This window comes from Nymphalis io, chromosome 4 (genome assembly GCF_905147045.1).
Source record: "Nymphalis io chromosome 4, ilAglIoxx1.1, whole genome shotgun sequence".
Taxonomy (NCBI): domain Eukaryota; kingdom Metazoa; phylum Arthropoda; class Insecta; order Lepidoptera; family Nymphalidae; genus Nymphalis; species Nymphalis io.
Genome location: NC_065891.1, coordinates 11985471 through 12001693, shown reverse-complemented (window position 1 = coordinate 12001693; position 16223 = coordinate 11985471). Strand labels below are relative to the sequence as shown.

The window sequence follows — 16223 nt, the reverse complement described above, 5'->3', positions numbered from 1 at the left end:
AGGTCTACGAAGTATAGGCAACAAACAAGATATTACATACATGTCTACAATTACTCGAACAAATATATAATTGTAAATAACTTTTTCAGTTGAAATATAAAAGACGCGTGTACAAGATGTTGAAACTGGACGAAAAGACACTGAAAGCGTTGCACTCGAGGGCGAATCTTCGACGCTTCTTGGAACACGTGACTCATGGACAGATAGACAAAATTACGAAGGCCTGTGCTAAAGGACTCGATCCCAATTTCCATTGTCAAGATACTGGCGGTAAGCTAAATTAAAATTATTCTTTAAAAAAAAATTAAAAGCGAATACCACATTTTTTTGACCAGAACATAGGCTAGTTAATACTAGCAATGTACATTGATTCTTTATTTAAACAGTTAGCTATAAAAAATAAATTAGTAATTAATTTAAAACAGGCCAACTTAGCGTTCTGGAAATTCAATAAAATAAAAATAAAAAATCTTAACTTGAGCAGAAAACTATTTTTATTGTTCAAGCGATAAGATTAAATTATAGATAACAATGTTAAGATCAAATCTCATCGTTACTGCGCACGATACACCTGCAGATACGAACTCAAGTCACGATTGTTGCAAATCTCGCTCCAATAACTTTCGGCTCGTCCATTCATAATGAAACGACTTGTTTTACAGAAGCCACTGGTATCGGCGTATATACGATGTTTTATCTCTCATTGTTCCTCTACTTAGCACCACTAACTTATAATGGATAAATTATGCTTTCAAATGTAGACTTTATCTATACCTATAAAATGATTTTGTCCTGACCATTGGCGTATCTAGGATTATTTTTCAAGGGGCCCTTCTACTACGAAAAAAAAAATCCAAATATGACAGTTTCGTTTCGTATTTTTTCCACGTTTATATTTAATCCACGGAGGTTATGTCAAACATGAAACAAATGGTACGGATCCGTCACCTTGCCTGTATTCCAAAGTTACTAATCGGAATGTACTGTATAATAAAAACTAAGTATGTAATAAATACTAAGTGTGTACATAGATTTCTCGGCTGTAGATAATTATTTGATTTCAATGATTTTTGTTTGAAGTTTCTTAGCTGTCCATCCTTGAATTTTGATTCGGTAACCCAAAATCCTTGGGTGGGCACTAGATCATACAGGGGTGGGCACGACCCACCCGGCCCCCTTCTATATACGCCTATGGTCCTAACTGACTGTAAACGAAAAAGCAAAAACACTGAGTGTAGAAAACTTAAATTTGGAACATGGATGGCATCTACTAAAAAGGATTTTCGGAATCTTACTTATTAAAGGGGGAAATGGTAGGCTTCGTGTGAATTTTAGCCGTACGATCTTGGGACGAGCAGTTAGTATGAAATACGCAGATCCATTGTTCACTGTGTATAGCGTTATTCTTACAGAATACCATTGTATCGGTTCATATTGTTTTCAATACCGTGTCAATCTTGTGTGGATAATCCGCGGTAAATATTCCGACCTTGAGACCTGAGTGAAACTAAATGACTATTATACACAATACGTATGTTAACATGCTATTTACATAATGTTTTTTACAGATCAGATTATTATATTCGAATTATAATGAATATTACTCTAATCATGACAAATATTTTTAAATTAATTAAAAGAAAATCGAACAAGAAAATCAAAATAAATTTATATTTATAAATAAAAAACTAAAAGCCATAGCAGGTTTCACAATATGTACCATTTACTACATTCTTAAATTGGTATTGTATTGTATTACCATTTCATTATTTGTTGAAAATAAATTTGAGTGCTCAGACTTTATATGATATCGTTTTTTCATTCCTTACATTAATGAAAGCGTAATTTTTTACTCTTAATTTTTTACATAACTTATATTTCATATCTCATTTGTGCAATTTTTACTTTTCATAAGTATCAATTGAAATATGTACATAAAAACTATTATTAATATTTCCATACAAATTTGATTATTAAACAATATAAATATGGTTTAATAATCAAATTTGTACATGTATTTTTTTTGTTTTTTTTTCAGAATCCCCTCTTACAATCGCAGCTAGCCTTAAATCACCTGGTAAAGTATTGATTGCCCTCGTAAATGGTGGAGCTCTACTCGACTATCGGACTAAGGACGGCAGTACTGCCATGCACCGAGCTGTTGAAAAGAACTCCTTAGAAGCAGTCAAAACATTATTAGAACTTGGAGCGTCACCAAATTATAAAGATGGCAAAGGATTAACGCCTTTATATCTATCAGTAACAAACAAAACCGATCCTTTATTGTGTGAAACGTTACTCCACGATCATGCAACGATAGGAGCCACTGATTTACAGGGATGGCAAGAAGTACATCAGGTCTGTAACATATTTTTTACACTGTAATAATAAAATCTGTTCAATCTGTGTAATGTTGCCATATCAGTGAATATTTTATTTGATAAGTATTTTTAAACTATAAATTCTTAAGATTGTTTTAATAGCCACACTAAGTGAAATTCTCCTCTTAGATAATATTAGCGGCGGCTTAGAATGCAATACAAAAAGTCTTATAATATATTAGCTACTTTCGCTACATCTTATTGATGAGTTTATGATCCTAGAAAAAGTTTTAGGAATTAAAAGGAGTGTAAACCGGTACAATTTCAGACAACAGATAAATAAACAGAATTACCTCAGTAGACATTTTACATGCGCCGTAGTGATATCAAAATAATTTCTATCATAGATTCATCGATTTTGATTATTAATTGTCAAATACTCTAATTCCAGGCTTGTCGAAACGGCTTAGTCCAACATTTGGACCACCTGCTGTTCTACGGAGCGGATATGAATGGACGCAATGCATCCGGAAACACGCCATTGCACGTATGCGCAGTGAACGCACAAGACTCCTGCGCGAGACAATTACTCTTCAGAGGCTGTGACAAAGAATCGTTGAACTTTGCCAACCAGACACCATACCAGGTATTTTGCTTATTCCACATGTGCTCAACAGATATCTCTTGGTTAGTAGGCGCTGGCTCTTGGGACCTATAAACATGAATCAATGGACTGACTTTCATTTTAAACCCTAGCGTCATACATTAATGAAACTATTATTTGGTAATAGAACTTTGTGCACCTACTCATCACATATTCTACTGCAAAACAGAAAATAGTATTATTATGTTCCAAATAGAAGCGTGATCTTATTATCATCTTAGTTCTCAATGTTGGTGGCGCCTTGGTGATATAAGGAATGATTAATATTTCCTACGGTACCAACGTATATGGGCGGTGATATAAAATGGTCCATCTACCTGTCTACATTATAAATATATATACAATCAACTGCTTTAGATTTCAATGTTGTAAAGTTTTAACTAATTCTCAATTCGTGTAATGATTTTTATATGCTATACACAATATTTATAACATTACTAATAATGCTCATGATTTATATCACCAGTTTACTCATAATTAATCCATAAACTTCCAGGTCGCAGTTATAGCTGGAAATTTAGAATTGGCAGAGGTGATAAAGAATTACAAATCAGAAGAAGTTGGTGAGTCAGAACTTTTAATAATATCTGCATGGCCTGTGGCTGCCGCTTTATATTATGATAATATTATATATCGGATGGGACTATGCGCAATATTTTTGACTATCTGCGCCAAATTTGGTCTGGTTTTTTTTTTATTAGATACGCTTTTATTTAAAACAAATTACATTATAAATGTACTTACTGTATTGATGTCGCGGTTTACTTTTTATCTTTTCAATATTTTTAAGCAAACCCCTATTTCCGCTATACATAATTGATACCAATGTTTTCCTATTTGACGCAGATGTGAATATCAATAGTGACTAAAATTATCATACATTTAAATATAAGAACACAGCTTTTATATAGCATAGTGTGTTTTTAATTTCTTATATATATTTAGCATAGCTGACTTAATGTTATATACTATTGCATGAGACCATCCATACTATTTATAACAAGTTATTATTTCTATTCCATTGCTTTATATCATAATGGTGATGGTTGTATACTAAATATTACAGAGTATTGTAACATCAAAAACAGAAAATCGTTTAACGTAACCTCGTATTAATAACACGATTCGTAGAATTAAGTATTATATTATGTATACAGGTGTATTATATTGTAACAATATTTTATCGTACACAACACAATATAAGTTTTAATATTTATTTTTATAGCACGTTAATTTTTTTTTACGTTCAGTATATTTTCATCGTTCAATTATCGTCTATCGTTCCGGGGGATTTACGAATTATTTTCCCGCACGTTTTTTTTTTAACTATTAGTTTGTTCGGTTGGTAACGAAACGATTACAGTGCCGTTTCGCGGTCCACCGCGCTACAACCCGAGGCGCCGCTCGGGCGCGTGGGGCGGCTGGTGGAGCGCCGGCGACCGCTCGTCGCTCGCCTCGTCTACGCGCATTCCCGCCGAGCTGGACGCGATGCTGCGGCGCCCGCCCGGCGCCACGCACTCGCCCTGCAGTCTCGAAAGGCCCTTCTCCTCCGCCTCCTCGAGCATCAGCGACGCGAGCCATCCCAGCCACGAGGACGACGCTAGCATACTCACAGGTAAAGCGTCACTCCGCCCACGCAGAGCACGCGACGCGCGTCCGTGCTACGAACAACCATCACCATGCACCGACCACTCACGAAACCATCGTTGCATGTTCTGTGTAAATGTAAATAATCTAGATGTTTCCACGGTCCGCTTGTTCGCTTCATTCCTTTCGAGTTGTTTTTAGGGTTACCTACCTTTCTTTCTTAGGGATCCTTTCGACCCTTGCGTGATCTAAATCTATAGATGTGTGATTTTTTACTATAACTATTTAAACTATAATAATATTTAAGAATATAGGAATATAAATAAATACGAATAATCCGAGAAGGATTCGACATATCGACGAAATGAACGTCGATATGTAAAATCGAAAAAGTAGTCGGTGAAACGGAGACCGGGCGAATGTCGTGACGGTGGAAATGACGCGCGAGCGCGGACGTGTCGGCAGATAAGAGCGCGGGCGACACTAGCGACATCATCTCGGACTCGAGCGGCGTGGGCACGAGCACGTCCGACACCACCACGTGCTCGCTGCAGCCGCCCGGCGCCACCGTCGTGTGCCTCACGCCCTGCGAGCCCGGCGCGCCCGGCCATCTGCGCCTCAATCAGGGGGACATCATCGAAGGTAAAGGCGAATCTCTGCTCTACAATGATGTTTTATTAAAGTATATTGGGGAAAATGTATAATTTTTATTTAAATTTCGAGGATATAATAAATATATTTTTTTCAATTTCATAGAAAGACCCTAATTACCTTATAAGTAAAACGTTGTCACATTTTCAAAAAAGTGAATGATCATATTTTGCACTGACTAATTGAATGTTTGCAATTTTTAACTAACAAAGAATGAATACAAACCTCAGAATAATTGCTCCAAAGACTCATGTAAAACTTTACAAACATTTTTCCATACATCAATAACAAAGACATTCACAAAAATAACTAAAACTTGACTGCATTAATCTTTTTAATATAATTTAAGTATCAAAATCACTATTTATTACTTATTATTATATTATATTATATGTATAAAATTTATTAAAATAATCCCCTATGTTATATCCAACAAAAAAGAAACAGTGAAATCATTTTGCGTCACAAACATTTTATTGAACGTTACATAAAATAACGTTGCACCCAAATGCGATGTTATTTTTTTTTCTTATCACATTTATAGAAGTTTATTTCAAGAAACAAAAACTCTTTTTTCATTATTGGTGATCATACGAATGTAACCACCACAGTAACGGGAGCAACAGATGATGGTCTACTGGAGGGTACCGTGCGAGGGTCGGCAGCTAGTGGGCTGTTCCCAGCGCACTGCGTGCAGGAAGTGCGGCTGCGGCAAAACGCACACCTACACCAGGTATGTATAGCTTTATATGGATTGCAAAGCATATAGCACGATAGTATGGTGCATATTACGTGATAAACTATTTTTGCATCCGTAACCGTAACAGCCTGTGTATGTCCCACTGCTGGGCTAAAGGCCTCTTCTCTTCTTTTTTGAGGAGAAGGTTTGGAGCTTATTTCACCACGCTGCTCCAATGCGGATTGGTGGAATACACATGTGGCAGAATTTCAGTGAAATTAGATACATGCAGGTTTCCTCACGATGTTTTCCTTCACCGTAAAGCACGAGATGAATTATAATCACAAATTAAGCACATGAAAATTCAGAGGTGCTTGCCAGGGTTTGAACCCACGACCATCGGTTAAGATTCACGCGTTCTTACCACTGGGCCATCTCGGCTCTTTTGCATGTCGTAAGAAAATAATTTAGTTATTTTCTATATTATAATAGAACACTACCACATTGATTTTCATTTGTGGTGTGCAATATTTAAAGATACGCCAGATAAGGCACCGACACAAGTCCATTTAATCTTTTTACAATATTATTATATGACAATTTATTTATTTGTTTAAACATTTTAAATATTTTATTACTATTTTATTTTCATCTTTATTCAATATGATATATTTTCCTTTTTCTAGAATTAAAAAAAAAAGACCTCACTGTTTTAGTATTGCAACCATGCAATTTAACCACCATAATAAAAACATCTTTTATTTTAGCCTATTGTGCGTGTTATAAATTGTATTAACTTTTATTATTGAAGCAATTTTATCTCCTTTTACCTTTTACTGCACTGAATGTAGCGTTTGTGTTGGCAGCATATGTACAAGGCGTAGACTGAAAAGCCTAGCTAAGACTACGGCCTTTTCACCAAATTATGATATTGTTAACTCTTTTTTTTTATGGTTTTGTACCTTAATTTTTTTGTCTTAGTTTCTTTTTTGTGAATAAAGTTATTTTTTATTATTATTTCTGTAATAAAATCGCACAATTTTTAACACATGTGACACAAAATGTATAGTTTCCGCCAAAAATTAATGAATAGATAAAGCTCGTTCTACACAAGATTATATTACATAAATGATAGAAAAGCGTGTTTTCATGCTGGGCTTATATATAACATTTAAATGTTAATTTTAAATGTAGTTTGTACTTTCGTTGATAAGAAGTAACACCTACGTGTAGCGTCTTGCCGGTTTTTCCCCACACAATCGTAGGTGGTGTTTGAATCCATATTTCGTTATGGTAGTATTACATCTAAAAAGGTTTTAAAACAAATAAAAAGCATCCTTGAATACAGTATAATTAGACATATTTTAAGTGCAGAATATTTTATATGAAAATTATTTATTTTCTTCCCCTTGTCTGATTACAAATAAAACATCACTTTCTAGTACAAATACAAAAGCAACAGCTTAATACCCAATAAAACGTTACATTTGGAATTTGTTCCTGCAATTTTCAGGTCCTTTCATCGGGACCGATCCACCATTCTCGGGTGACAGGTCGGAGAGAGATGGCGCTGAGTAAAACTTACAGTGCTACTGCACCTAGGATAAAGAAAACGTAAGTACCCAGCTAACGTAACTACAGTGAAATTCTTTAAGAACTCACTTCATTACCCACCCGTGAAATCTTGACAGCCGACTTTTGGTGATATACTATTTTGATGCGTGATTCTTGAAATGTTGAAATTGTAATGGTCAATATCACAAATCACTTTCTGACATTTCACGATCGTTTTCCGCGGTGAGTTTCGCGTTTGTTACTGTTAGCATGTTTTGTTTTTAACGTTAATCATCAACTGCTATATATTTAAATTAAATAAATTTATCTTGTGTTTTTATTTAAGTTTCATAAAACAAAAATTACATATAATCGATTCCACTACTTTTCTTCTCGGGTTCAATTATGTAGTTTGGGTCAAAGAGGTATTAGGCTTAGGAGTTTGAAAGTTGACAGTGCACTCCTACGCCTCGGAAAGCACGTAAAACTGCACCGAATTATTTTCGGTCGTGTCGGATCATGAGGCCATCGTAATGATATCCTGGGTAGTAACAGCCTTTGAATATCCCACTGCTGTGCTAAAGCTTGCTCTAGTATTTTGAGGAGAAGGTTATGGAGCTTATTCCACCACGCTGCCCCAATGAGGGTTAGTGGAATACACATTTGGAATTTCAGTAAAATTAGATACATGGAGTACCTCGCGATGTTTTCCTTCACCGTCAGGCATAAGATGAATTATAAACACAAATTAAGCATATGAAAATTCAGTGGTGCTTGCCCGAGTTTGAACCCACGATCATCGGTTAAGAGTCACGCGATCTAACTATTGGGTCATCTCGGCTGCTTATATCCTGGGTAGTTAGTTAGTTTCTCTTCAGAATGGCCATCGTGGTCAAAGTCGACATAAGCATATGATATATATTTTATACTTAAAACCTAATTAAACTGGATCTTATTGTTAATATAAATTAAACATACCTGCTCAATAAGACTTGATACTTGTTTTGGTAAAATTAATTGAAATATAAACAAATGTTGCAGAAGTTTTATAAACAATTACAATATGCATCAAGCATGTCGTTAGTCGTGAAACAGACTTTAATCAATGTGCATCTCGAGAAGTATCTATAAACGAATCCTCACTAGTTCTCTCACCTTAAAATCAATATGTTCTTCGAAAACTCTTCGAAAATTGTTTACAAGAAACAAAGTGTATGTATGTGCTTTCGGGAACATCTGCAAAAGTGTATATTTAGTTTTGCTCCCATAATGACCGCTTCGATATTTGGAGTAGCTAAAGTAACAAATTTCAGATTTCGATTTAAAATGAACTCATTCTATTTTCTAAGTCAATACTGTTCGGAATAAAAAAATGGGATTCCCCCGGGAACTGAAATATCCACCGGGCGTGCTGCACAGGTACGGCAACATGGAGACGCGCACGGTGGTGCTGCACCGCGCGCGCCGCGGGTTCGGCTTCGTGCTGCGCGGCGCGAAGGCGTCGTCGCCGCTCATGGAGCTGCGGCCGTCCGAGCGCTGCCCCGCGCTGCAGTACCTCGACGACGTGGACGCGGGCGGCGTGGCGGACCGCGCGGGCCTGCGCAAGGGGGACTTCCTCGTCGCGGTCGGTGCACGGCACTCGCACGCGCACTCGCACGCGCACTCGCACGCGCGCACACACGCCTATACACACATTAATGCACACGCAAATACGCGCGCGACAGTGTAATCAAAGACTCGTTACCAGATTATGTATTAGCCGTTATTGGAAATGTATTGTTTTTCTATACAATCCTTTTATTGATTACATTTAATTAAGCATCTAGTTTGAACAGATTTACGCACGTAACTTGCGAAAATATTAAATCGATACTGTCACATGTGCTATGAAAGAACATCGACAATAATACAATTCACACATATTTGTTTGTTTACTGAAAAGGAAACTTACAAACAAACAGACAATCAAAAATGACTATTATAGTAAAATTGTTAGTAAACATGGATACATAGTCCTATTCAAAAACTTACTACATTACCATTTGTCATTTCTCTGAACCACTATACATAGTAACGTTGTATTCATCAATCAAAGGGATTAATATTCGTTTGGGACAATTTGCAACTTAATTTTTAATGTGATAATACTTTAAAAAAACCGTTGAGTTTCGTTCGCCGGTTCTTCTCAAGGTTTTTCTAATTTGACAATCAATAAGTAAGAGTAATTATATTTAATAAAGGAATTAGATTATTATAATATTATAAGGCAAGTTTTCTAAGGCAAAAAGGTCTAGTGTAGTTTTATTGAGTAACTTGTTAATGAACTTTAAAAAATCTCTGTTTTTTTTATAGAGTAGGTAGGCGGACGAGAATATGGGCCACCTGATGGTAAGTAGTCACCAACACCCATAGACATCAGCATTGTAAGAAATGTTAACTATCGCTTACATCGCCAATTCGCCGTTATGTCCCTTGTGCCTGTAATTACAGTGTTCGTTCCGTACCTTTCTATGGCACTATATTTATTATTATTTAACTCATACTCATTACTCATATTAATCAATATAGTCATGACAAGGCGGTTGGCCTTGTATAACACCGTTCTCCTCACGTGCGCCGTGTCCGCAGATCAACGGCGAGGACGTGTCTGCGGCGTCGCACGAGCAGGTGGTGGAGCTCATCCGCGGCTCCGGCGCGCTCGTCTCCATGACCGTCGTGTCGCTGGCGCACGGTAACCGAACCCCGTACCCTCTGCCACCTTCCACTCTAAGCATAATAACAAGCACATCAAAAGCTACATAAATCCAAATCGACGTCACAAAATATGTCCATCGAGATATTTTTGAAAGTAAAGATAAATATCTGTTATTCTACCGGGCTATTTTAAATAACAATATATTTTTATTAACGATATTCTGAAATACAGTACAGTACAGTAACAGCCTGTTAATGTCCCACTACTGGGCTAAGGCCTCCTCTCCCTTTTTAAGGAGAAGGTTTGGAGCTTATTCCAATTAAAAATTCCAATGCGGGTCGGTAGAAGGTGGCATAATTTCAATGAAATTAGACACATGCAGGTTTCCTCACGATCTTTTCCTTCACCGTTAAGCACGAGATGTATTATAAGCACACATGAAAATTCAGTGGTGCTTGCCCGGGTTTGAACCAACGATCATCGGTTAAGATTCACGCGTTCTAACCACTAGGCCATCTCGGCTTTTTTTTCTGAATATATTTTCTTTCACAAATATATTTGTTATATTTCTTTGTCGATTTAAAAGATCCGCCGAGTAATAAAACCGCACGCTGCATAGATACAACTGCCGTCGTAGCAAGAACACTCAAACGCTTGTAAATAATGATTACATAAATGAAAATCAGACTTTGATATGTACGTCTTCGGTGAAGAAACATTTTTCTATGGACCTCAATTAATTAAATAATAATTTTTCCATTGAATAAAAGCTTGTTACTAATTTATCTAAATATTATTTCGGTCTCTATATCCAGCAGTCAGCAACGAGACCAACACGTGCACAGTGCCTACGAGTAAATCACAAAATCAACTGTCGAGTTCCGGACGACCGTATGCCGCGACATTACCAAGGAAAGCGGCGGGTGGTATGTTTTTTTTAAATTTAATACATATAGTAAAATACAGATGATAAAATATATTTATATATAAAAATTTAATTGATTTTTAGTGTCATAGCCGTTCTGTTACATAATAAATGGAAAATTGTAACCATTAATTATCTTGACGATTCTTTTAAAATATCTACTAAAAGGTTCTTGTATTTGAATAAAGTATATTATGAATACACACTCAAACCCACAACTTTTTTATTGTGACAGTAATGTTTAAGGATTTTTTATGAGATTAAGCAAGTTTATTATTTATGAAAGTTTTAAGGGATCAATTATAGCGTGATCATACAGAACCAAACTCCCAGCTAAGCGAATTTTATTTTAACTTAAATTTTAATATTAGTTTGGTGTGATAGTTTCAGCCAAAAAGTCATTAAGGCTTTGATGATTGCTCTTACAACGTATTTTTCCTTAGTTTCGTTAATTTGTTCGATTCTGCATATAAAAATATGGTGATCTGCGATCTATCAGCGGATATTAAATGTTATACCGTTTATTTTATTATATATTTGATAAACTTTTATTGTAAAGATTAAATAAATTACTTTGGGGATTAATAAAAGCTATCTAGTAGTTTAAATTTCGTGAACAAATAGACGTATTCTTTCAACAAAGACGAGTTGTTTTCATAGACAAGCATGTAACCCTCAACCCCCCCTGTCCGCAGGCCGCAGCCCCGCCCCCGCGCCCCCCCGCCGCGACCCGCGCACCACGCTCAGCGTGGGCCGCGCGCGCGCCAAGTCCATGGTCGCCGGCCTCGGTGAGACACTGACCCACGCAGTAGGCCATTGTATTTCTGTGATCCCGTGTCAAGGCTCAGCTATGAGTTAACCACTATAATTACCTACACTTGAACGCATAACTACAAAAATAACTTCAATTACATAGATAGCAGAGGATAAATAATCTTAATTGTTTCTTATAATGCCATTTCATACATATCTCCATTGTCTATGAGTCATGGCCATTAGTCATTGAGTAGGTAGTGAATGGGTATAATAATAAGTATTTATTATGTACATACTGATATGTACATAATAAGTATATAATTAAAACCTCTCAAATTTTCCTTCATTATAATTAATGTATAGATAGTTAATAGAGTTTTTTTCATTAGAAAATGGGGGTGAAAAGGAAGAGAGCTGCGAACCTTTAAGTGTTGCTGGCAAGTCGTCGTCTGCTGAATCAGTTCAGTTACACGGGGGCAGCAATAGTGAGTATTTCACATTAAACCACTAAACTTCTAAACGCTCGACGATTCAAACTTCAATTGATTTTATCTAAAAGACAATTTGAAATAAAACATTCTTACTTGATTTTGAAATAAAATAAAAAATATAGCATTTTAAGGTACTATTGCACTTTAATAAACTTCAACGACATCCAATTACGATAAAAAAATATCCTTAAAAGTCATACAAGTAATAGAGGAAAGAATGCGATACGGAAGTTGTAATACCCCGCGCCGGCAGGCGGCCCGCCGGCGGCCGGCACGCCGCCCGCGCCGCGCACGGCGTCCATCCGCGCGCGCCCCGCGTCCGGCCGCATCACCGCCGCCGAGCTCGAGGAGCTGTTCCAGCGACAGGCCGGCGCCGACAACGCGTGAGTACCGCCGCCCTTGCACGGAGTGCATAGCATAATCGTCTAATCGTCAGTCGCTTTTTCGATTGAATATTTGTGTCATTTCATAGGAAAAGGACCTTTAAAAATAAAATCGAATCGATCAGATTTATTACAAAATACTTCATTACTATAATTCAATGGACCGACGGAAATGGTAAACACGTCTCCTGGGCTCACAGGTGGTGTTGACTCGATGATGAGATTAAAGACCGATTCTTCGTCCTATTCCTCATAAATGACTTGCTCTTTCTTTCTTGGTAGGGAATAAACAAAATATCATAGTCATTTGCCGATTATATCTCATTAATTATTAAAACAAATAGAAAACACGTACAGTATGACGATGCAAATAATACTATCTCCAAAATAGTATATTGGTTTTGTGTAAATAATCTAATATTAAATAAAAAATTATAAATTATAATACATCAAATATAAAAACGATATAAAAAGCTTATTTACATCAAAGAAGAGTCAATTTTTCCCGATAGTCTTCTGACTTTACTGTTGATTCAAAACTGTAATATATAATATTTGCCGACGTTAATAAAGAGTCAAAACGAAAAGTGATTTTAGTTTTATATTATCTAAAAAATACCAAAAACAAAAGCTTTAACTTTCTTTTTTAAATAATGTTAAGCAATAGTTGAATTATTTATTTTATAATTAAACTTTCTCCCAATACCGTCTGCAGCAGCAGCAGTAGCGCTATGATGACGCGGTCCGCCTTCCAGGGCGGCTCTGGCTCCCCGCCCGCCTCGCCTGCGCGTTCGCGAGTCTACGCCTCTGTCGCCGAAATGAAGCGGAACAAGGGCAAGGTATAGCTTCAATACCTAGTATTCGCTCATCAAATACGATCGCGACAGTTTAACAAAATAACCTTCTCGAATAAAAAAAAACAATTTTTTATTGACGAATGCTCTTTAATATATGGTGACAAAAAAGTATTAAAGATGATTTAACAATATTTGCTATCACAGTTAAATTGTATTATAATTATTGTTTGTTATTGTTTATACAACTATATCGTAACTGCCTGTCAATGTCCCCACTGCTGGGCTAAAGGCCTCCTCTCCCTTTTTGAGGAGAAGGTTAAACAACTATACACCTTCTATTAAAGTATTAATTTTTACTGAGTTAGTTGACAAAGACTTGGAGACTTTACTTTTCAAGAGGCGTTTGTGTTGTGTTTTGTGTTTGTGCGTTTGCGCTGTGATCTTATGAAAGATATCAAGATGACATCGTAGACAAATTTTTAGTACATTTTATACTTTTGACATAATTCTAACATTTTTCACTTTTTTGTGAACAGCTCGCAGCTAGCTTCTGTAATATAAATTCATAAAAAAGATCCCGTATTTTTTTACGACTCTCATAATCTCGGGCGTATGTCTTAATTTTGGGAGTATATTACGTATGGGAGAATATAATTTGGTAGTGAAATGTTCGTTAGGCAGATATAATAAGTGTACATCAGGCGAAGTAGTAATGTTCAGTAACTTGTCGTTCCAGGTATGGAGCAAGTCGGCGTCCCTGCGGCGCGACTTCCACTCCACGCCAGACCTGGCGGCGGAGCTGACGGCGCACCCGCCGCGCACGCGCTCCAGCGAGGACGTGCACGGTACGTGAGAACTTCGCCGTGTTTATTACAATGAACTCCTCGATGTTATATTTTTTCATTAGCATACGATGTTCTTATTTAAAACCAATTTCTCAAATTAACTGGTGGTAGGACTTTATGCAAGCTCGTCTGGGTAGGGACCACCCACTCATCGGATATTCTACAACAAAACAGCAGTACTTGATATTGTTGAGTTCCGGTTTGAAGGGTGAGTGAGCCAGTGTAATTACAGGCACAAGGGACATAAAATCCTAGTTCCCAAGGTTGGTGGCGCATTGGCTATGTAAGCGATGGTTGACATTTCTTACAATGCCAATGTCTAATGGTGTTGGTGACCACGTACCATAAGGTGGCTCTTATGCTGGATTGCCTTCCTATTTTATAAAAAAAAAATCGCACATGAGGAATCTGTACTAATATCTGCCTCACTATACAACGATTATTTGTGGTGTCGTTGGTCGAGGCGTGAATGCCGAAGAACTAACATCTATGCGGTGATATGAGTGAATACCGTTAACGAGGGCCGGTCGCCCGCAGGCCCGGCGCGCGGCCCGCCGCCGGCCGAGGCGCCGCCGCCGCCGCCCGGCGCGCCCGCCTCGTCCTTCCGCCCCGCCGCGCCCGCCAAGCTGTACGCGTCCCCGCGCGACCTGGCCGCCGTCGCCTACCGCCCCGCCGCCGACCAGACCGTACGTTGCACACAGAACATTTTGCATGTATTCGTTAGTTCGTATATCATCATATGGATGCTCGCTCGAATATTATGAGTAAACATAATAAAGTGAAGTCGATAAAAATATTAGTCCGACATCATTATATGCATCGTCGATAGTTCTTTTTAGGTAATATTTAATGTCTCCAAGAGTCTATCGCGGACTATCCATAAACCGTCCCGTGACCATAGCCAGTGGCGGGTGGAGCGTGCCCTACGAGTGTGTCGCGTGCGCAGGTGCGGGGCGCGAGTGCGAGCGCGCCGCGACAGTGGGCGGGCCGCGCGCGCGCCGCGTCGGCCGACGACGCCGCGCACCAGTACGCGCAGCCCATCAACCTGCACAAGGGGTTCACGAGACAGGTACGGCGCCCCGAACACCGACTAGCTTCTGTTGCGTCACAGTACAACTCGTGAATCGACTCGAGGAGTGGATGAAAATTTGTAATGCATTAAATGTTAACAATTCAGAACGCAAATATTTAAATAAGCAACTAATTTAAGGCTACCTAATATATCTAGTATCGTATAGTACTAATATATATATAATTAATTAAAATAGAGGTCAGAGTGGCAAGAGGTATACGCAGTGTTCTTAAAAAATCTCAGACAAAGGTTAAGTGCCTAAATGCTTAGCATTCGAAGCTTATTAGTCTATGGTGCTCCACTGCGAAATCACATAAAAAATATGGTCGTATTATTATTTTTTAAAACTACTAAAACCCGCAGAGCTCTACGCCCGCGCCGCCCATCCCGGAGCCCGACTACAGCATGTCGGAGTCGGACGACGAGGCGCCCAAGCGCGCCGGCGAGCCGCCCGGGGAGACCAGCGCCAACAGCAACACCAGGTACGTGCGCACCCGCGGGGACGTGCTGCGTGTGCGGACTTGACTCTACATATGATATTCTGTCTTGGCGGTTAATCTTGAAATTATTTTAGACGACTAAAGTTTTCCCGAAGGTTCTTAAATATTTACGAAGACGTTAACTACAGTTATATTGTGACTTTTTTACATCCAGAGTAATTAATATTTATCCCTTGGTTTTCTGCTGCGCACCGTTATTTTCAGAATTTATACCTAATTTAAAAAAATACTTTCTCCTTACTTAGTATCATAAAATTGTGTATAGTAGGCATACGAAGTATTATTTGACCTTAAATATGTCCT

The 16223-nt window shown here is 37.9% G+C and overlaps 1 protein-coding gene across 3 annotated transcripts in view; it reads left to right on the top strand.

Annotated features, from left to right (window-relative positions):
- The window catches only part of LOC126768122 (protein shank), a 195331-nt gene that overhangs the window by 175634 nt on the left and 3474 nt on the right, over positions 1 to 16223 (top strand). For all 3 annotated transcript variants that reach the window (XM_050486034.1, XM_050486037.1, XM_050486036.1), the window contains 19 exons: positions 90 to 270; positions 2039 to 2358; positions 2773 to 2967; positions 3482 to 3548; positions 4349 to 4600; positions 5038 to 5214; positions 5835 to 5956; positions 7416 to 7516; positions 8876 to 9080; positions 10085 to 10187; positions 10967 to 11077; positions 11772 to 11864; positions 12222 to 12317; positions 12577 to 12706; positions 13422 to 13545; positions 14240 to 14348; positions 14886 to 15034; positions 15295 to 15417; positions 15784 to 15902. In XM_050486034.1, the coding sequence (XP_050341991.1) occupies positions 90 to 270; positions 2039 to 2358; positions 2773 to 2967; positions 3482 to 3548; positions 4349 to 4600; positions 5038 to 5214; positions 5835 to 5956; positions 7416 to 7516; positions 8876 to 9080; positions 10085 to 10187; positions 10967 to 11077; positions 11772 to 11864; positions 12222 to 12317; positions 12577 to 12706; positions 13422 to 13545; positions 14240 to 14348; positions 14886 to 15034; positions 15295 to 15417; positions 15784 to 15902 (2777 nt within the window). The remainder of the gene's footprint in view (positions 1 to 89; positions 271 to 2038; positions 2359 to 2772; positions 2968 to 3481; positions 3549 to 4348; positions 4601 to 5037; positions 5215 to 5834; positions 5957 to 7415; positions 7517 to 8875; positions 9081 to 10084; positions 10188 to 10966; positions 11078 to 11771; positions 11865 to 12221; positions 12318 to 12576; positions 12707 to 13421; positions 13546 to 14239; positions 14349 to 14885; positions 15035 to 15294; positions 15418 to 15783; positions 15903 to 16223) is intronic.